The sequence below is a fragment of the Centruroides vittatus genome, unplaced genomic scaffold (genome assembly GCF_030686945.1).
Source record: "Centruroides vittatus isolate TY-2023 unplaced genomic scaffold, ASM3068694v2 contig_1154, whole genome shotgun sequence".
NCBI classification, from domain to species: Eukaryota; Metazoa; Arthropoda; class Arachnida; order Scorpiones; family Buthidae; genus Centruroides; species Centruroides vittatus.
In genome coordinates, this window is record NW_027120741.1 from 973,399 (window position 1) to 995,505 (window position 22,107).

The 22,107-nt window shown below is 27.6% G+C and overlaps 1 protein-coding gene across 1 annotated transcript in view; it reads left to right on the top strand.

The window, feature by feature from the left end:
• Positions 1–22,107, top strand: part of LOC136978591 (uncharacterized) — a 42,515-nt gene that overhangs the window by 18,853 nt on the left and 1,555 nt on the right. The window contains exons 2-10 of the mRNA XM_067274332.1: positions 726–779; positions 926–1,200; positions 1,414–1,544; positions 3,430–3,552; positions 3,635–3,860; positions 3,935–4,068; positions 20,124–20,182; positions 20,523–20,760; positions 21,024–21,158. Coding sequence (XP_067130433.1) covers positions 738–779; positions 926–1,200; positions 1,414–1,544; positions 3,430–3,552; positions 3,635–3,860; positions 3,935–4,068; positions 20,124–20,182; positions 20,523–20,760; positions 21,024–21,158 — 1,363 coding nt within the window. The 5' untranslated portion in view covers positions 726–737. The remainder of the gene's footprint in view (positions 1–725; positions 780–925; positions 1,201–1,413; positions 1,545–3,429; positions 3,553–3,634; positions 3,861–3,934; positions 4,069–20,123; positions 20,183–20,522; positions 20,761–21,023; positions 21,159–22,107) is intronic.

Below are 22,107 nucleotides of genomic sequence, written 5' to 3' on the forward strand. Positions count from 1 at the left end.
AATATAACAATCTATAATTAAACTATTATAAAAATTTATTTTTATATCCAAATTTTTTTAATATTAAAAGGATACTTATATTATGTTGCATTGTTTACGTAATTTCTTTAAAAGGAAATTACATGAACGTTTAGAGATTACAGAAGTTTCTTTATATAGTCAAATAAATTTAAATACAGGAATAAAAATCGATGACGTCTGGCAACCTCTAACATACAAGTAAAGTAATAAATACGACAGTGCCTCTTAGTACAGTTGGATGCTTTTTAGCGAAGTGATAGTGATTATAAATGAAAGAAACGCAAAATATTTTTAATATATCACATTTTAATTTTATTGTAAATAACTTTTTTATATAAAAAAACAACATTTGGATATAAAAATAAATTTTTATAATATTTTAAATAATAATTTAATTAAATGATTAAATTATATATAAATTAATAATGATTTATTTAAAATATTCACAAATTATATAAATAAGTTTTCATTTCAAATGTTAAAAAACAATCAAATCCTATTGTCTTATTTGTGTTTCGATCTAAATAAATTTTAAATATTCAAAAATGTATACGGTATTTTAATATTCGTAATACAAAAAAATATTTGTTTTATTGTTTTTGATTTAAAAAATAAAATTTTAATAACTACATAAAATATAATTTCTGATTTGTGTAATTATAACTGAATGTCAGCATTAATTTTATAAGACAAGTTTATTATAGGATTATAAGAAGATGTGTCTGCTCATTTATCTGTGCATTTTATCAAGTATTCAGGTGATTTTATATCAATATAATTTTATATATTCAATATTAGAAGCATATTAATATTAAATCACGTAAAAATATACAAATATTTTAACTTTATTTAGTGTTTATTAAAAAAATTTATTAATAACTGAAACTGAATGGAAATTATTTAGTTAAGTATTCAGGATGTTCGTCCATTCTGGAATATTGCTCATATGGTTAATGGCATTGAAGAGATTGAAGAATACTTAGAACAAGATGCAAATGCCATAGAAGTAGATATTCAGTTCGATTCTAATGGATCTGCCAATTATATATATCACGGCTTTCCTTGCGATTGTGGACGTTTTTGTGAATCAAAATCATTACTGTCTGAATACTTGCTTAAAATAAATGAATTAACACCACCAGGTAAATTTATCAAATCCTATTTGCTTTATTTAATGAAGTACAACAATTTATATTCCATTTAATGTATAAAAACATTTTAAATAGAGTTAATTACCAGATTTTAACTGTAAAAGTGCCTCTTATTAATTATAATTGCTGGCTTCATATTAACAATAAAAATATAGATATTTACTGATATCTTTTATTCAAATATTTTAAATTGTTTTAATAAATCAATTGCAATTTATTTTAAAATATATTACACAGACAGCAGTTTTACATACGGAAGAGATTTAGTTTTGATGTTATTAGATTGCAAAGTGTCGTCTTTATCTGAATCAGCGAAAATTGAAGCAGGAAAAGATTTGGCTAAGAAGATCATAGAATATTTATGGAAATACGGTGAATTTTAATATATATTAAAATTTATAGAATATTGTAAAACATGATAAAAACAAAATTTACGATACTTTAATTTCGTTTATTGTTATTTAATAATACACGATCTTCCAAAAAATACTACCATTTTGAATTACTATAATTATGTTAATTATTACCAGAGAAGTATGCGATGTACTGTGCAGTACACCAATTGATAGAATAAATGTCCGAGTTTTCTTTGCCTTCTGCATACAAGCATCTTTTTGTCTGCTGTCTCTAGGAAGCTTCGTAAACAAAAATGGTGATTTCTCAACAGAAGCCATTTAGCGTTCTGCAGTTCGCAAAGTCGGAATCAATTATCATTGTGCCACATGAGTTTCGCAGATAATTTCAAAGTGATCCCTCATGTAAAACAAACATTCTTTTTGTACAGTACAATGCTGACTGATCTCGACTTTGCAAACTGCAGAACATAAAACGCCTTCTCTGTTGCGAAATCACCATTTTTGTTTAAGGCGCTTCCTACAGGCAGCAGACAAAAATACGTTTATATGAGGATGACAGAGGAGACTCGGACATTTACTTTATCGATTGATGTACTGTACAGTGCATCGTATACTTCTCAGGTAATACTAATATACCGTAATTACAGTAACTTAAAATGGTGGCACTCTTTTTGGAAGATCCTGTATACAGTATACAACTTATAAAAGGATGAAATTATATCTTACTTCATCTTTAATTTGCTTTACACTGAGTGTGCTAGAAGACCTTTGAAATAATGCCCATCATGGCGCAGGCCATCAGAGGAACAGAGGGATAGTGACGGGCGGAATCTGATATATGCACATTTTTATTAAAGGTTACTCACGAAAATTTATTAATTTATTTTTTTAATTAAAACATTATTTTGTCAATAAACTAAAATATTAATACAAATTAATATATCAATTTACACGTTGCTACATATCGTGGGATGGAGGCAACGTAATTAAAAAAAAAATGGCTGATTTTATTACAGCACCTTGTTTATGTTGGCTTGAACATTGCTATTGATTTTTTTATAGCGTGCGCTGCTATGTACAGTACGTATGATTGTACAGTAATGATTGCAACGTTCATCGTTTTCAAAAATAGCATCGTCTTGCAGAGCCGTCTTTAGGGGAGGGCCTACGGGTCCCGGGCCCAGGGCCCCGAGGTCGTAGGGGCCCCTGAATCCGAAAGTAATAAAGTTACAAAGAAAACAAATAGGTTACTTGAATGAAGAAACCATTAATAATACGATTGAAATTACTCCTCCAACACGTAGTGTAAAGTGTTGAGTACAGGGTGAAAAATCTCACCGGCTAAAAAAAGAAAAAAAAAGGTGAACAGATTTTCTGGGATATGTTAAAAGGGTGATAACACGATATCCGTAACCGGTCTCGCCCGTGCTAGCTACACCAGCGACCCCTAGGTCTGTAATCTATAATAGTATTGATTTTGTTTCTTCATGGGGGCCCCAACATTCTTCTGGCCCAGGGCCCCTTATGTTCTAAAGACGGCACTGTCGTCTTGATAATCCGACATGAATCTGGTACCGTAGGTGCTGGGTTAACGAATTTCTATTTTATTTTATTGTAATTCTACAAAGATTTTTTATGTAGAATTACATTTATCGTTAGTTAGAATCTACTGAGAAATTTGATACATCTTCATGAATATTTATTGAAATATAAGTATAACTATAATTGTAATGGGAGAAGTATTGCAGCTTTCGTTAAGCACAGAATTTTGAATAATTTAATTTCATTAAATAAATATATATGATAGATTATTATATCTATTTGTTTAAATTTTTAACATTTAATAAAACTTTGACGGAAATAATTAATTTATAGAAAATACATATATTTTCTTAAACTAGATAAATCAATAAATAACATTTGGATTATAGTAAGTGTTTCAAATTCGGATGATATTGCTTTCATAAAGAGTTTCAGAAAGACTATGGAAGAGGAAAACTTTTATGATTTAGAACAAAAATTTGGTAAATAAATTTTAATAATATTAATTTTATCTTTAAATATATATAATAAATATGCTTAAATTATAATTAATTAATATTACAGTAGGATACGACATAGCAGGTTACGAAGAGTCTTCATTAGTAGAAGAAACATTACTGGATATTGGCACTAACAACATTTGGCTGTCGAATGGAATAACTAATTGTTTCTTATTCTCGGAGAAAGGATTAAATAGTAGAGTCCGTAGAAAAAATATGAAGGAAAGTCAAGTTTCCAAAGTATATTTTTGGACAGTAGATAAAGAAGATATTTTAAAGAAGGCCCTAAGGTAAATTCAATTTGTCATTCCTTTTTTTTCGGTATTTAGATTTTATCCTAATACTATTTTATTTGTTATATTAGGTTGGGTATCGATGCGACAATAAGTAATAAGCCTCAATTAGTGGCCAGCGTATTACTTTCTGACGAATTTAGATTTAAATTTCGTCTAGCAGAAATCACAGATAATCCATGGATTAAAATAGAGGATTCCATCAGTAACGAATAAAGTATAAGCCTATATAAATAACGATAACTTTGAATTTTAGCAATAAAAAAGGAAAAAAAAAATACTTTTAATTGTATTTTTCGTAAAAATTAATCAATATAGTTGGATTCAGTTACTATTTTTATCATGAATTTTGAGTTGTAATTTTGATTATTGGAGATTAAAACATTTGTTGATAAGCTTACTAGCGAGACAAATATCTTGGTGTTTGCAGTCAAAATCCTCAAATACTTTATCCAAAATGGCGTCGAAAGTTTTTATTTTGATATTATTATTTTCAAAGGAAGACTCTCATTACTGTAAATGGTTAATTTAAAAGTTTATTTAAAAAATCATGCTCTTTTAAGTTTCTTTTATAATTTTGCCAATTTATAGAAATATTTCATTCACTAAGATTTTACTAATTTACTAAGATTATATTTTTAAAAGAAACAAAAATTAAAAGCGTGAATAATGCAATATATATATATTTGTTTGTCTGTGTTGACTATATATTTTCAAAAAGTATTTTTAATTTTTTTTTTAAATACATAAGACGTATAGTATATTAAGTATGTTTTTAGTCTAAATTATAAATATATATCTCAGATTTACTAAAAACTTATTTATTAAACATTATTTTATTTTGATTTTTTTATAATTTAAAAAGTGAAAATAGAAATAAAATAGAAAGAAAAAGAAAAAGGACAAATTTTAAAAGTGTATAACATTTTGTAGGACTGTGTAATCAGTCATTGAAATATCATACTATAAAATCAAGAACTTTCGGCATTTATATAATATGTGATGTAAATGTTTAATTTCGAAAAAAATATTAAAATATATATATATATTTTCTAAATTAAAACATTATTCTTCATAAGGCCGAAGTTTTAAACGCGAAAACGTGTACGTCGCCGCTTTCCTGTAAGCCTAGAAGTTTGACAATGGCGTTTGGAAAGTCGGTGGAATCATGCTGGACATTCCGAACGCTATTGTCAAACTTCTAGGCTTACAGGAAAGCGGCGCTGAACGTCCGACGTACACGTTTTCGAGTTTAAAACTTTCAGACTGGACATATTTGGAACGGACGTTAAATTCATCTGTGCTCGTCTTTCTTTTTAGTTCAATTGTTGTATTATTAAAATTCAAAAGTTATGAAAGAATTTGACTAGCATTTTTAAGAATTCTAAATAACATTAACTAAGAATTGCATTCAAATAATACAAAACAACTTCTCATTTTTTTCAAGAAGTCAATAACTTTTAATTAGAACTGAATTTTGAATAATTCTGTATTTATATTACTGATATGTTTCGAAAACGTTCCAATTTTAAAAGTTTTTGACTTGAAGAAAGCTTAGAAATTGATATTGTTATATTAAAATGAGATCGTTGTTTTTATGTTTATGTATAATTTATTTGAAATAATTTCTTTACTTCGAAAAAAATTCTACCTTTATTGCCCGAATAAATTTAAATTAATTAAACGTATCTGAAGTATTTAATGAATAAATTCATATCATCACGAGACTACATATTAACGAAAATTAGTGTCTATATTGCACAGTATTTGACTAAAAAGTTAAAAATAAAACATTTTTATTAGATGTTTTTTAGTATGTAAACTACCTTACAGGATTCATAAAAATAAAAGAGAGCAGATACTTTTGAAAGATATATATGCTTAAGCATCACTTTTATGAAGACATTTCATTTTTGTAGCAGCAAACTAGACTATAGTTGTCGTACCACGGTTATTTATTTTATTCTTTATACGTAATGCGAGATTTGTCTTCGTACAGTCAGTTTATACGCTTACTATTTGTAAAGGAATTCCCTAGATACATTTATAGAAATGGCTGCAATTATTTTAACTACTATCTAGTGGCCATAACACTTATTTAGTTAAATTCTTGGCAGTATTTTTCAAGTGATTAGTATAAATAATACATAAACGCCAATTTATCCGAAATTACTGTAATGTATATCTTTAAAGTGAATAAAATAAATTTATATTCTCGCGAGCGGTCTTTCAAGCATTTATAGTTTGATTCGGAGTTCATAATGTAAACAGAAAACTCGGAAGTAAATTTTTAAAGTTTAATAACGAAAATATAATTAAAATTTATTAAGTTTACATTAAGAATAATTAAAATTATTCATATGAATTTATATCTTTCATTTATGTACATATTTAAAACATTAATTAATAATAACATGTTAATATTTAATTTCCAAAGAGGGAATATTTTACAACAACTCTCTTGATATAATTATTGAATTCCATATTGATATATGACTATAATTATTCGATAAATATGTATAATTTTTTAATTCTTTTGCGTTTTTAATTTACAAATTATCTGTCAATAATAAGGGAAGTAATTAAAATTTATACTATTATTAGTAAAATAAATATCTTATCTATTGATTCGTGTGATTTAGCCCATGCATGTTTATTTAAAATTATATTATTTTGTGGCTTTTGATATTCTCAAAATGTATTAATCAGGGATTGTGGACTTCACACAAAATTAAAGTTTTCTTCCTGTTTTTAAAAGTATTATTTAACATTGAAATCACTAATGCATGTATCAGAATAACATTGTCATTCTGTTCTTTGACATAATTCAACTATGTAAAATAATACAGAAATAATATAAATTTGAATCGACGTATCCTCAACGAAACTTACATTCTATATGTGAATTTGAATGTTAACAATCCTCTAACGTCTTTAATTATATTCATATAATTGTAAAATATTTCGAGCAAAACGAATAATTAAATACAATAGTCCGTTTATAATTATTTAAATATTAATTGCATTTGTCATTAAAATAAACAATAAATATAATGTTTATAAACAAAATAAATAATTCTTCTAGCAGAAGAATAAAATGTGATACGAATAATAAATATATTTATAAATTCGTAAATTATACTTACATTTATTTTCTTTACATTAATAAATAAGTAATAATAATTACAGTCCTTTTTAACCATAATGCGATATACGTGTTTCTAAAATCATCACATTATGGAATTTTGTGCAATTAAAATAACAGGTCTAATAAAATAAAATGTTTGGGATAGAACATTCAAAATTTGTAGTTTTACAAAAGATTTAAGCTTCTCCATACTTCAAACACTAAATAAAAAAGTAAAATTTAAATTCTTATGGCTAAGAGTCAGGTTAGGTCAGGTCTTTTATTAAGAAAAGCATAACATTTATAAAAAAAAACAAAAAATAAAAACAGCGTGATACATACTCGTAGAACAACTCAGTTGATTAGAGAGAGAGAGAAGATGCGGTATGCGAATTTTGTAAATTCCTCCGTGGTTCACTATGTCCAACAAAGTGGTATTGTTTACGTTTACCTGGTGTTATTCGATAGCACAAAGTATGGTCATCTTGTGAAAATGAGCTCACGAGATTTTTCGTTTTGTTAATCTTATTCCTTTATTTGTCTATCGCTTATGAACAAATTCGTTTATTAGAAGCAACTATTATAGTAGAAAATATTATTGTTGGATTTAATTAAAATTAATTTGTTCTCTTTACACACTTAGAAGAGATTGTATTTTATTCTACTACAATTATACAATTTTTTTCCTTTAAAAATGTTCATGATTATGAGATCATATCAAACGTAATACTACTTCAATTTAAATATTCCAAGGATTATATATATAATTAAATAAATTATCCTATTATAATAACTTTAATTGATAACACAAAAATAATTTTATAATACACTTTAATAATAGACTTAATTATTATTACTTTGTTTTAAAAATTTACACCGCTCAAGTAATAATTTCAAAGGATAATTAAAATATTTGCTAAACTTCAAAAGACCACATAATAACATTAAGTAAATGGCATCGATGCTTCATAGAAGGACTTCATCTTTATAAGTTTAATATTTTAATTTTAAAGTATTATCACATTTATTATAATAAATATCTCTAATGCGAGAAATTATGTTGGTTCTTTTGATAAAAAACACAGTTAAAGTACAGATCTACTGTATTCAATATATAATTATAATTTGAGTTATATATTGATATTTATATAACAGTGTCAATATATTATTATTCTAATTGTTAAATTATGTAATGATACATTTAAGATATATAACCATATAATTGAAGCGCATGCAATTAACAACTGCATGCAATATACTGAATATTTATACAAACAAGATTTTTATATATGTTAGCAATGTATTACTTTAAAACGGATACAATAAGATTTTTGCGAAGACAGCTTCTATTGAAATGAAACTCGTAAACTAAGAAAAACACTGCCATTAGGAAAAACAATGTAAAGAATAAGAAAACATATTTTAATTTCTAATAACATCATTAACTAAAATAAATTTTCAATATGACAAGTTAAAAAAATGTATTACATATCGAAATAATAAAGTCATATTTTTTATTGATTAAACAAAAAAACATGCTAATTAAATTGCTAAATCGTTTAAATAACTTAACTTTTCTTCCAATAATAAATAAAAATATTCTCTTTAAAATGTTAGATAATTTATATTAAATTGCGGGATAAGTCTAATTAAAATAGATTTTTTCAGTTGATTGTACGGAGAAAACAGCCATTAAATGTGATGTTTAGAATAGGAAATCGCAAATATAATTGAATAAAAAATATATATATATATCGTTATATGAGGATAAGCTAATCACAGTATGCAGAATGCGCAAGGAAATTATCATAGATCTTAGCTAATTGAATTTCATTAATTGTCTTTATAGTAAATAGAGTTAAATGTGATTTATTATATAATGCAATTAATTAGCAATCGCTTTAATCATTCTGATAGGAAACGTTTCAAAATTTACTTGGAAAGGATAAAATTATATTAAATTGCACTTTTAAGTACTCGCAAGTGAAAGTTTTATGTTTACATTTTATTATTTAAACGTGAATAGATTTCCTCTAACATAAATAATTTATCCAATTCCTAAAATTTGTTTTAAAAATGCTTGGAATGTCCATAAAAGTTTTTATATCTATCAGACTTAAGGTAGTAAAAATTTCGAGATAATAAATAAAAAAGAAATTATAAATAAAATAATCTCTAAAAAGTTTCAGATGTGCTATTTTCCCATAAAAACGGGAAAAATTCGTAATTCTTTACATTACAAAAATAATTTGTTATAGCAAACAGATATTTTTTCTGTTCTCACAGCAAAATTCTTACAGTTCACATATTAAAGCTCGCGTTAAAATTTACAAAAACATTTCTCGTTTTATCCTTATAAGATTTATATTTATAATATATTTTTAAAAGAAATTAAAGTAATATCTCAAAAGATACTTAAGAGATTTAAAACTTTTTCATTATTATATATTAAATAAACTAAAAAATATTACTTGAATATTTTTTACAGTGGATATAAAACCATTTAAGAGTATGAAAAAGTAATAGTTGAGTTAAACAAAGGTTAAAATATCTTAAATCCTCATTCCATAAAGTAAACGGGGAAAATATTGCTGGAAAAAAAAAGCTGAGATTCATTTTAATGCTACTCTCGTTTACAAAACTCGTTTTTTCCAATATACCAGTCAGCAGTAACCTTAAAAACAGACAAAATGATGCTGTAAACAACTTTCAGCTGTGATATTTTTCATCAGTTTTTATAAATAGTAACCAGGTTTGTTCTTATTTATACATTTCTTATTTATTATATTTTCTAAAATATTTTCAGCAATAGTATAATCTGTATCCTTATCATAACATATAGTCTGTTATTTAAATTTATTACATGTAAACATTCATTCTTTTATTTTATTGTAAAGATATAAAAAATATAGGAAAAATAATATATATAAATAATTTTACAGGTCATCAATACTTTTTAGATATCTAAAAAATATAAAATTTTATTAGGAACTTAAATTCCTTTATTCAGTTACCAAAAAAAAAAAAAAATATTTAGATTAATGAAATTCATAATGTTGCAGAGATTTTATTGTATGCAAATTTGTTGCATATACAGTAAAGTTCCGATTATCCGGCCTAAATGAGTATAACTGCTGCCGACTTGATAAAGAAAAAGCTGGATAAAAGAGTTGTACTCTACGTCATATGAGCTGTGTTTAGAAATAAATTGTTACCTAAGCCCAGTAATAGAATAAAAAATTTTATTCGTTTCAAACTCTAGTCAATAATCTTATTTCGGATAATATGGAAAATAGAATAACCATAATTCTACTGTATGTTTAAAATGAAAACATACGTCACAATTATTTAAATTACGAGTTTTGATCGATTTATATACCGAGTGATCATAATTAAACTATTCCTATTTGGCGCTGTCTATACAGATATTTAGCAGTCTAAATGCGACCAAAATCCGGTCTTGCGACATTTCAGTACATCAACAAGAAGTTTCCTTATTCCCCATTCTGAAGATGTAAAATCTGAAGAGATTAGGTTAGGTCGTCGAACAGTGTGTTCAACGACCTAACCGTAATTAAGCCTCTGTGATGCGTATCGTGTGACTATGATAGTATCTTCCAAGACTGCCAAATTTGCAACATATCCTCCATAAACTACCCTTTTTTAAGCGTCTCTACAAATAAATGTTATTTGGTTGTTTTCCGCGCCAAGAGTGCCAAAGTGAAAGTTGATGCTACATTTTTTTTTTTAAGTGTGATCTGTATACCCTAAAATGTCATCAGGCCAAATTTGGTTGCATTTGGACTATTAAATATTTCTTCTAGACAGCGTTAATTAAAGACAATTTTCAATATAACGATCATCTCATATAATGATATACTGTATTTGATTTTAAATTATGTATATAAACATGTACATAATTTAATAGGTCTATTGCGCAATACATAATTTATATTATATACTGAGTTATATTACGTATAGGAGAAGGTGGTATTATTGAACCCTATTTTCATTATAGTAAACTGTAAACAAGGTATCATAACTACGCCCACATTTTGTACAAAAAGTACTGGTAATTATCAAACTAAATGTTCCTAATTAGATTTTCGCTAGTATAACTATAACAATGGTTTTTGAATGCTTCTGTAACAAAAGTCAGAAAGTAGCTTTGGGAAGTGGGGTGGTAATATGGAACCCCATTGTATGTTTTCAAAAAATGCTTTAATGTGTTCAAAAACAAATAGAAAAGTACAAAAAAGTTAATTAACTACAAAATCATTTACTCCAATGTATTTTATAGAAAAAATGCTTTAATAATAAAAAATAATATGACCTCCACCAACATTATATATTCCACCAGCTCATTTTCGATATTCTCAGGAAGAATTGGCTTTACCTAGTGTCTTTTTTACAAATTGCTCCGGATAAATGTCTGCTTGCAAAGAGAGAAAGTTCGTAAAGTAGTTTTTGGCACTTCATAAAATTTTGCAGCTTTCTTCAGCCCCATTTTCTTGTTTCTTACCCTACTCACTGTCTCTGCCAACTTTTCCTGGCTCCATGTTTGTCTCTTCAAGTTTTTTTTTTTTTTGGCTTGTTCAGCTGGGCTCTAAGCATCTGAAAATTAAAATAAAATCAATTTTAAAAAATCAGTTTAAAAGAACACTTATCTATCCAGAACAGTTTTTTAAAACCAAAATAACTTCAGAATTTAGTTTGATCTACTTATCTATAGTTTTAGGTATCTATTTCTAATTTTTTCATTCGTCTACCACATACTTTTAGAAAAATATTCCATGGTTTTAATTTGTGGGTATTACGAACCCCAGAGGAGTCGGGTTCCATATCAAAAGCACCAATGGGGTCCGTATTTCATGCATCTCCATCTTGGGTTAACTTAATTTCTGTCAACGCCAAACTTTAAAAATGTAAACATCAGATAGATTAACATATACCCCTAAGCCTATAGAACGGGACATATGCACCAGTTACCTACAACTACATGATTTATATTTTAGAAATAATTAAATTCACTTACCATTTAAAAGTTTGGAATGGCGAAAAACACAAATGTCCTGTTTCACTGAGCTCAACCGCATAACTGAAATGGGAGGCGTATTCCCCTTGCTATGGATGGCTGCCTAGTGCAGCACAGCCACAATTTGCTCGAGTTCGAATCTATTATCAGTCTGAAATGAAGGGGTTCCATAATACCTATGGATTCCATAATACCACCTTTTCCTCTACTGTAAATATACATACACGTAATTTAAAATCAAATACAGTATATCATTGTATGGGATGATCGATATATTGAACATTGTCTCATTAAATGCTGTCAAGAAAAAATATATAATAGTCAAAATGCAATCAAATTATGTGGTGACATTTCAGGACATACGGATGACACTTAAAAAAAAGTAGCATCATCAACTTTTACTTCAACACTTTAACTAATCATATAGTGAATTCAATTAAGTGAAAAGCAAAAGAATGGTAATTTGTTCTTTTATTCTTATATTGATCGAATTTACCATAAATCCAATCATGAAAATGATTATTACACATGGGATGTAACTGCTAAAGTAATGTTATCTTAAAGCTTATTTAAAATCTGCTTTTCTACTACAAAGATAAACTATATTAACTAAATTTTCAAAAATTGAATCAAATTTAAACATTAAAAATAATATTATTTTATTATTGTTCTATTTAAAAAATAATGATGAACTTTGAATTTAAGCTTAAATTTAACATTAAAACTTTATAATCAATTTATTGTTGCAAAATCAAGAATTTCTTATCTAATTGAACTGTGATTCCGTCAAAGATAATATTACAGATATTCTAAAACATGTAGTTATTTACTTGTCATAATGAACTCGGCTTTGAGCAGAAGGTCATGAAATGTAATTATCGGTATAGACATGATGCAATAGACTCTCTCTAGTAAATTTGATATAGCAATCAGGTTGCAAAGTAAACATCAATATTTATTAACAAATAAAGTTTATAAATGAAAGCGCTCGCATAAATATACTTGAAATACATTATACGTAAATAGCTTACTAAAATAATTTGTTACTATGTTAGTTTAAAATAAGGGTGAGCACGTAAGCACTATGGAATATGCAAATTTTGGTTTAGAATTAATTACATAAAAAATAATTTTTTAATATTCTTCGTTCTTTATTTCTCCGGGAAATGCATTAATATTCAAAAATACTACATAATTTTGATTATGCATATTTATATACTACTATTTACTATTTATATACTACTATTATCTACTTATTTGCTATTTATAGCGTATATTAAGCATAATACAAATAGAAATATATTTTTAAACAAAATTTATAACAGATTAATAAAATTTACAGAGCCATGAGTGTATGCAATATTTAAATAATAATTTTTCAATTAAATATGAAAATGTTTATAGGTTTCTATCATTATTTCAAAAATTTAGGATTTAATAATTTTTTTACACATAGAGAAAATGATGTCGATTATTTTTATTCATTCAAAATTAGACCACTTCCTAATTTCTATTATTGGGCTTCCTAATAAAAGTTAATTCTTTCAGTTGCTTCAGTTTAGAGTTGCTTCATAGTAAGTTCATTTAATTATGATTTAAATATTATATTTTTAATTAATTAAATTATTAAAAACAATTTAAAATAATTCAAAAATTGACTGTTTAAAAAATCATTGGATAAATGCATAATTATATTCAGTTTATGATAGACTTATTTGTCATTATGATGAATACTATTTTAACTTCGATAAAGGTTCATATTTTGTAGAAGAAAAGTGAAAATAGAGATAGAAAATACTGTAGAATAATAACATATTAGTTTCATAAATTTATATCATTTTATGAAACAAATATGTTATTATTCTATTTAATATTCGATATGTTTAATATCCATTCAATATTTCCATACGACCGGAGAGCGGGGTTTTACCTTTAGACCAAAGAAACCAAAAATTCAAAAATCTTGCACATTTTTAAATAGTTTAAAGCTATCATTCTTATATTTAAATAATTACAAAGTGACTTGAGAATCAAAGGGGAATCACTCATTTGACAATATAAATATTTTGAATATGTAATATCTACTTTTAATTTAAAAGCATCTTATGCTTTTAAGTGAAAAGCACGTAATAATAATAACAGGATAATATGCTTACACATACTAATAATAAAATGTTTCATTAGTGAACATTGACCTAACCATCAAAAGAGATATTAAATAAAAAAGGTTGCTGATACTACATAAAAAAATAAAGAAACTACAGGTATTGGTGATGGCAGCTTGGCAAATGTCGTTTATGTCAAGTAAATATTTCTTAAATCTGTTTGTAAGTACCTATTTGAACGATTTAGCCTTGAGATTTATATGACAACAAGTTCGTCATCAGATGCAGACACATCCTGCATTTCTACAGGCAATACATATACTTTGCCAATGGAATTTTGAAGAGAATTACCTATGTAGAAAACTAATTAACAATGTAAATATAGCTTTTAATAATAATTAATTTTTAAAAGATTTAATGTTGATGCAAGCCTGTTGCAACATAAACAAAATCCATTCCCCCAGTAGATACACTTCCACTACCAGACACGTCCTTTAGTGGAGCATAGGGTTTGGGTCCCTGGACGTCTCGTGTCTCGAAGTCCCGGGACTTTTTCTAAATTTAATTGTCAGCACTATCAGCTCAGTCAGTCAGTCGTCAATTTCACTTTACCAGGTGAAGTGCTGTGCGCGGTTGTGTTGCGTCAGTCGCAAAATACGGATTTTTTTACTTCGAATTTGAATAAAACTGCACTTATTGCTTTTGTGGAAGATCTGTATTGCAGACTTTTTGAAAATATCCCTTCCCTCGTATCCAAACGTCAGTTTTGGAAATAATGGACGCCGAACCCAATACCAGTAGCTCCACATTACACAACGAACCTTATGAGTCGTTTCAAAGTCAAATGGAACAGGTAATCAAAAAGTCGAAGAAAATGTACCCGAAATTCTTGCAAAAAGATCAAGAGCAACATTAAAAAAGGAGTTTCAGTTATTTGAAGCAACCGGAAAACGTACTGAAAGTTTGGAACTAATTTATAAAGCTTTAAAAACAATAAGACCGACATCTGTTGAAAACGAGAGTGTTCTCCTTGTCCGGAAGCATTATTATGATACAAAAATCAGAAACAGATTGTCAGACAAAGCTGTAAATGGTCTGATTTTTTTAAATGCCTATTTTATTAAATCAGAAAAGAAGTCTAATTGATAGTTTATTATATTATTTATATGACTAATGAATAGAGACTAGGTGATGATTATTAATGATTAGTATGATTACTAAGTTGGTTTTATAATTATAAGATTTTACTGTCAAAAAATGAATCTATGATTATAAGAATTAAACATACGAATTGTTTAGACTTTAATTAACGTTATAAATGTTGAGATTTGCTTTTATGTTCAATAAATGTTGATTTTTACTAAAATTGCTTTTTGATTGATACATCTCGCCAAAAATGAACTCAATTCTAATTTTATTCTGAGAAGTCTCGAAGTCCCGGGACGTCCCGGGATTTTGATCGTGGGTTGTCTCCTGTCCCGGGACTTTGAGAATGTCGAGACTTCCCAAACCCTAGTGGAGCATCCAGTTGTGTATATTTTTTGCTGTGTGAATGATAGTGACAAAACTCGTGATTTGACAGTAGCGTAATAGCCATATTTCTTCACTGCTTAGTCTCAACTGGAATGATGCAAAACATGCTGACAAACGATTCTCAAACTTACAAGTGTCTCCTAAAGAAGTTAAACAAGACTCCTGAAATTGGTTTACTACTGCCTATGTCCATGGGCGTAGCCAGGAAGGGGCATGGGTGGGCACGGCTCTCCCAGTTAACCTAGTGCACCTCCCCAAAAAATTACAGCCCGGCCCCCACGCAGTTAACCTAGTGCCCCTCCCCAGAAAACTACAGCGCGGCCCCCCAGTTAACCTGGTGCCCCTCCCCAGAAAATTACAGCTTCTACTAGGCCCCCTCCATAACAAAACCCTGGCTACGCCAATGCCTATGTCCACATAGTTATTTCTATCTAGCTGAAGTTCATAACGCTGATGCAGTACACCAACGTAATTTAGCGATAAACTCGAAAAGTATCTTGATGAGATATACATCACAAAATTTAAACTGTCCGTTGGTGTAATTTTCCGCACGTAGAATGGTCTCCCCTATATATATATATGTTATGGACAAAGTGATTAATCAGGCATAATGACCAAAAAGGGCGGGCAGTGTAATAAATATTGATTAATTTATCAAATTATGAATACTGCTATCATTATGAATTAAGGGTGGCAGTATTCATAATGCCCGGTTATTATGAATACTGCTATCACCTAGTCGGGAAAAGTGATAACAATATGTTGAGGAATAATCATTCGACATACGCTAGCTAATCGGCACTCAGTTGCGTGTGCGTATCGTGTTTAGTACCGAATTTAAAATTGATTAAAAAACCTCCACTTATTTCATTTAGAAATATTTATTTTTTGTGAATTATTTCAAAGTATTTTAAAAAGAACGTGTAATCTTTTAAAACTAAGTACTATTAACTATAGTAATTAAATGGCAAAATTTTACCTATGTGCACCATCTTGGCGGTGGTCACAACTGTTCGTGCTCTCGACGGATTTCTCCCGGAAGGGAGCCGCCGGCAGGCCGCCGATTGTTTAACGTTACTAGATATTGATACATACTAGTTATTGATATCAAGAACTATCGTGAATAAATAACTAGTGACGTTAAACAATCTGCGGCCTGCCGGCGGCTCCCCTCCGGGAGAAATCCGTCGAGAGCACGAACAGTCGCGACTGCCGCCAAATTCGGTACTAAACGCAATACGCACGCGCAACTGAGTGCCGATTGGCTAACGTATGTCGTATGATCACTCTTCAACTTATTATTATCACTTTGCCCGACTAGGTGATAGCAGTATTCATAATGACCGGTCAAATTGATAAATTATTGAAATTTATTACAATGCCCGATTTTGTTGGTCATTATTCATAGTGCCCGTATTAATCACTTTGTCCATAACATATATACAACGGGGAGACAGTTCCATTAAGATATATATACATGTATATATATCTATATGATATCTCAATATTAATATCTCAATATATATTATATATATTAAGATATCTCAATATTAAGATATATATATATATCTTAATATTGAGCAGGTTCTCCTTTAGTTAACACTAATATCATTATTTTCAATCAATAAAATCATTATAAGAAAAGGTAAGACTCAATCATATCCTTATCGTTGTTTTCATGTTTTCATCCTACTCTTCACTTCCTCATTTTACATTTTTCATGTATGTAGCAACATTCCGACATTTTGATGTTAAATTTTATCACGTATTTTAATAAAACGTTATTTTAAAACTAACTTTTAAATAAAAAAAGTATCATAAACATTTTAACATGATAATAAATTATAAATTTTAATAAAAAATGGGCAATTATAATAATTTCTATTATAATTATAAACGCCTTTAATTTTTTTTATATCTGGTTGATAGGTTTAGATATAATCAATAGCATTCCATAATGTTAATGTACTTTAAATAAATATAATAAACTGTAATTTTTTTTTCTCTCTCTCTTTTTTAAATAAGCTCATCAAGCTTGGGTATTTTTATCATTTAAAAATAATATAACATTTTCCAAAACATTTTTTACTGATTTATTGATTCTTTGAAGTAAAAATAATATTGTCAATTATATTTTTGAAAAATTCGACAAATTAAAATTGAATTAGCAATTTTATTAATTAATTAATTAAAGAAGAGAATTAATAGTTGAATATAAAAAAATGTAATTTTGCTCTACAGCTTGCTTAGAAATACGATTAATTAAAGTTAAATGATAGACTTTTATACTAATAAGATGATTTTAAATAACAATTTTAATATTTATTGTGTGGTGAGAAATCACTCGGCAATGAGGTTTTAAAGGTTCATTGCATCGGAATTGATATGAAGCTGAGATACGGGGACCGATCTATCCGACTCATAGCCCACTTGAAGATCCACGTTGCCAATCGCAACGTCTACAAATAAATCCAGCAGCCGCCATACAACGCAGAGTTCAAAGGGACAACTACCTTATTTCCAGTTGTAATAGTTCACCAATGGCCGAGTACATAACACCGTTAAACACTGGTAGTTAGTCACGGGTTTGCGTTTGCCATAGAGTTTTACGGGTTTTTTCACTCTCTACGTGACTAACACTAAATAGGGCTAGTTCTTCACATGGCAAATCGCCTAAGTGTTGCGTTGGCTTATTTCATCAAGAAATTCTTAATTAAAGTCGAAGAGACTATATTTTAGCCCTTTAATAGAAAATAGAAATTTTATTTAACGTAACGAAGACTTATTTTATATTATGGCATAAACTAATTACCTGTATATATGAATAAGTGATTTTAAAGTAATGATGCCTGGAAATTCATTAAATTTGTCAGAAATGGCTGTTTTATGAATCTAATTTTTTAAACTTTAACAATACAAACTAACAACAACAAAAAAAAAAAAAAAAAAAAAAAAACAATATTAAAGTTTCGTAGATTTTCATGATTTATAATAAAAATTTTCCATTTTTATTCTTTAATTAATCTTAATCTCGTTTAACCTTTCTTTATCTTATAGAAATCTTACGATATGAAATCTCTTAACTGTGATAAAATATATCTTTATTCGTGATAAAGATGCATGAATAAAATTTGTGCAAAGATAAAAATATTTAAATCACCGTCATATGACTTAAATTTATTTGCTGAATAATCTGAAGACATTTTATTGTTTTTATTCTTTATTTTATTTTATTCTTTATCATTCATTCTATCAAATATTAACTCCAAATGTAAAACAATATGAATTATATTTATTTTTGCAATCTTTCTAGAGATTTTGTAATATAAACTTTAATTTTTTTTTTGTTTGTTAACACACATAAATTTACTAAATTTAATATTTTAAACATCAGAACAGTTATAAAAGTAAAATTTATCTAAGAGATTTGGAAAATTCGTTTCACAAAAATTGTAAGCAAAATGAGTTCGGAACAGTGCATAGAAATTCCTAGAAATTATATTAAATACGATGAAAATATACGAATTATCTTGATGGTTGATGACTTAATAAGGAGATTTTTTTAGAAATATTAAATAAAAAATAATAATTTTTATGAAAGATTAATGATTAATTTTGACGCGCCAATTACGTCAAGGAATATCTTTCACACAGATTATGTATAAACACAGTGTATTAATCACTGAATTTGTTACTTACTGCAAATAAGAACGTCTTAAGTTTAAGTATATTTTAAAAAAATATTTAACACATAATTTTAAAAGTGCTTGTTTAAAATATCAATGTTTAATTACTAAATTTGCTTTAGGTCTACTGCTGGCCGAGTGGAACTACTGAACACTGACAGTTAGTCGCGGATTCGTGCTTACCAATGGGCTGTGACGTGGAGTTTTCTGGGTTTTCTTCACGTGTCTAACACCTAAATAGGGGCTAGTTTCCCATAGAAAGTAGTCCCGGTAGGCACTCCCCCTTTTAGTTCGCCCATTTGTTGCGTTGCCTTATCCCATCAATTCTAAATTTATTTTAAGTTAATTTAGTTTATCTCTTATCACATTAAAATCCAATTAATCCAATCTACAGAATACTAAGCGAAATCATTAGGTTATTATTTTCTGATTACTTTGAAAGTTAATCTGTTTTATTTTTAAACGTTTTCATTAAAATTATTTTCTTATTCAATTTGTAGAAATTATTTATAGGTTTTATATTTGATACCAAAAGAATTTTCAATATGCTTTTTATTTCAAGTAAAATTATATTTTATTGTACGTAAAATATGAAAACAAATCTTATTTAAAATAATTTATTAAACAAAATCAGAAATATCCATTTACATTTTATTAAACTGAGTAAGTTTTGGCAGTAGTAAGCGAAAAACAAAGTCAATATTATTTATGATAAGTAATATGATTAGATAAATTTTAAACACTTGATTATTTATCAATTTTTGAAGATCTGAGACAGTGTTGAACGAAAAATGCTTCCTTTCATCTGTGTATGTCTCCTGTCAAGCATTCAGGTTAGTTAAAATTAACTTCAATATAACTATAATTTATAACTTATAACATTTTTATTTATATTAATTACTTGATTTTATAGGAAGTATTTAACAAAATTTTTTATGTATTTATCAGTTTTAAATGTTTTATATGATACTTTACATATGAACTGAACCAATGACCCTTTTAATGTTTTAAAAATAATTTTTTAAACATTAAAAAGGTTTAGCTGTAGGCCTATATATAAACTATGAAGTAATCTTTGCATTTTTTAAAATCTTTCTTAAAGCTGATTTAAGCTTATATTATTTAAATACTATTTAGCTTTTTAACTTAAGTAAATACTGTTTTTTACTTTAGCTAAGCACTCAAAATGTTCGTCCATTTTGGAATATAGCCCATATGGTAAATTCTATCGATGAGATAGAAGAATATTTAGACGAAGGTGCAAATGCTATAGAAGCAGATGTCACCTTCGATTCCGATGGTATTGCCAAATTCATGTATCACGGTTTTCCGTGTGACTGTTGGCGTTATTGTTGGAGAAGTTCATTGCTTTTTCGATACTTATTGAAAGTAAAAAAATTGACAACGCCAGGTAAATTTATATTCATTTTTCTCTGTTTAGTAAAATAATTAGCACTAAATTCTGATTTAGTAACCGTTTGTAAAATGCTTTTAAATAATTTTTAATTACTTGTTATTACAGTATATTTCTATTTAACATTATTTATTCAAACATGTTTATAACTTATTGATAAAGTACTTTATCTTAATGCTTAAATTCTAAGATGAAGGCTTATGAATGTAAATATCATTAATAAAAGTAAATTCTAAATTATCTTCAATCACATTATTTAGATGATCCTAGCTATAGAGAAAACTTTACATTATTACAATTGGATTGTAAAATTTCGTCTTTAAATTCTGACCGGATGAGGATTAAAGCAGGAAAAGATTTGGCTAAGAAAATGATCATATTTTTATGGGAAAGAGGTAAATTTTATTTTATTTAAAATTTTACGCTTTTTAAAAATTATCATCATCATCGTAAACAATTTCAGTTTAAGTGTTGGAGCCTGGAGCTTAATTTTAACTATTTTTCGGTCATTCTGAAGTTTCGTTACACGTGAGCCTCTTGTGTATGATGCACATTGGATACTAGTTTTTATGTGTTATATGAGGTATGATGTTCAAAAATATGTAACATGAAGCCTCTCCTTGTCATTAAATATCGACACTTCGATATTACTAAAAGTAGTTGAGAATAAATTCCCTGTTTTTTTTAAGGTTGAGATATTCCATACATCAATCATGAACAATCGGCAATCCCAGGCCGCATGCACCGCGCAAGGTCCTAATAAGTGGCCCGAGAGCTTCCACAGCGTTATTTTATTTTCTTATTTTCAGCCTCGTGCCATTAAGCAACCATAATTAAGCTGATATTAGTGAACGCTCAAAAAACATTCAAACTAAGCTTGACGAGTAAAAAGATGAGAATAAACCACTGAAATATATTACTAGTTTGAATGTCATTAGCAATATTATTTTGATACGTGATGTATTGGCGATTATGTATCATATCCGTACTCGTCAGGTTTAAAGCCAGCAACACCTCAAAAAAATAAAAATAAAAAAAAATACAGCAAAGCAACGAGTTGCTTAATTTTCCCGACAACATTTAAAACTGCGTGTGACGCCATCTGTTATGAGATTGTATTAAATAACTTTTTATAAAATTAATTATTATAAAAATAACAAAAAGCTTAATTTTGAGAGTATAGATGTGTTTATAAGAAATTGCAAATGCTATTAAAGAGTAAAATCTTAATTAAACCCGATCTTATTCTAGATATGACACACGACCCTCTTATATCTTTCCAATCTCTCTACCATTAACCACCAAAATTTAATAGCATCAATGCCCTTAATACACAATTCTCCC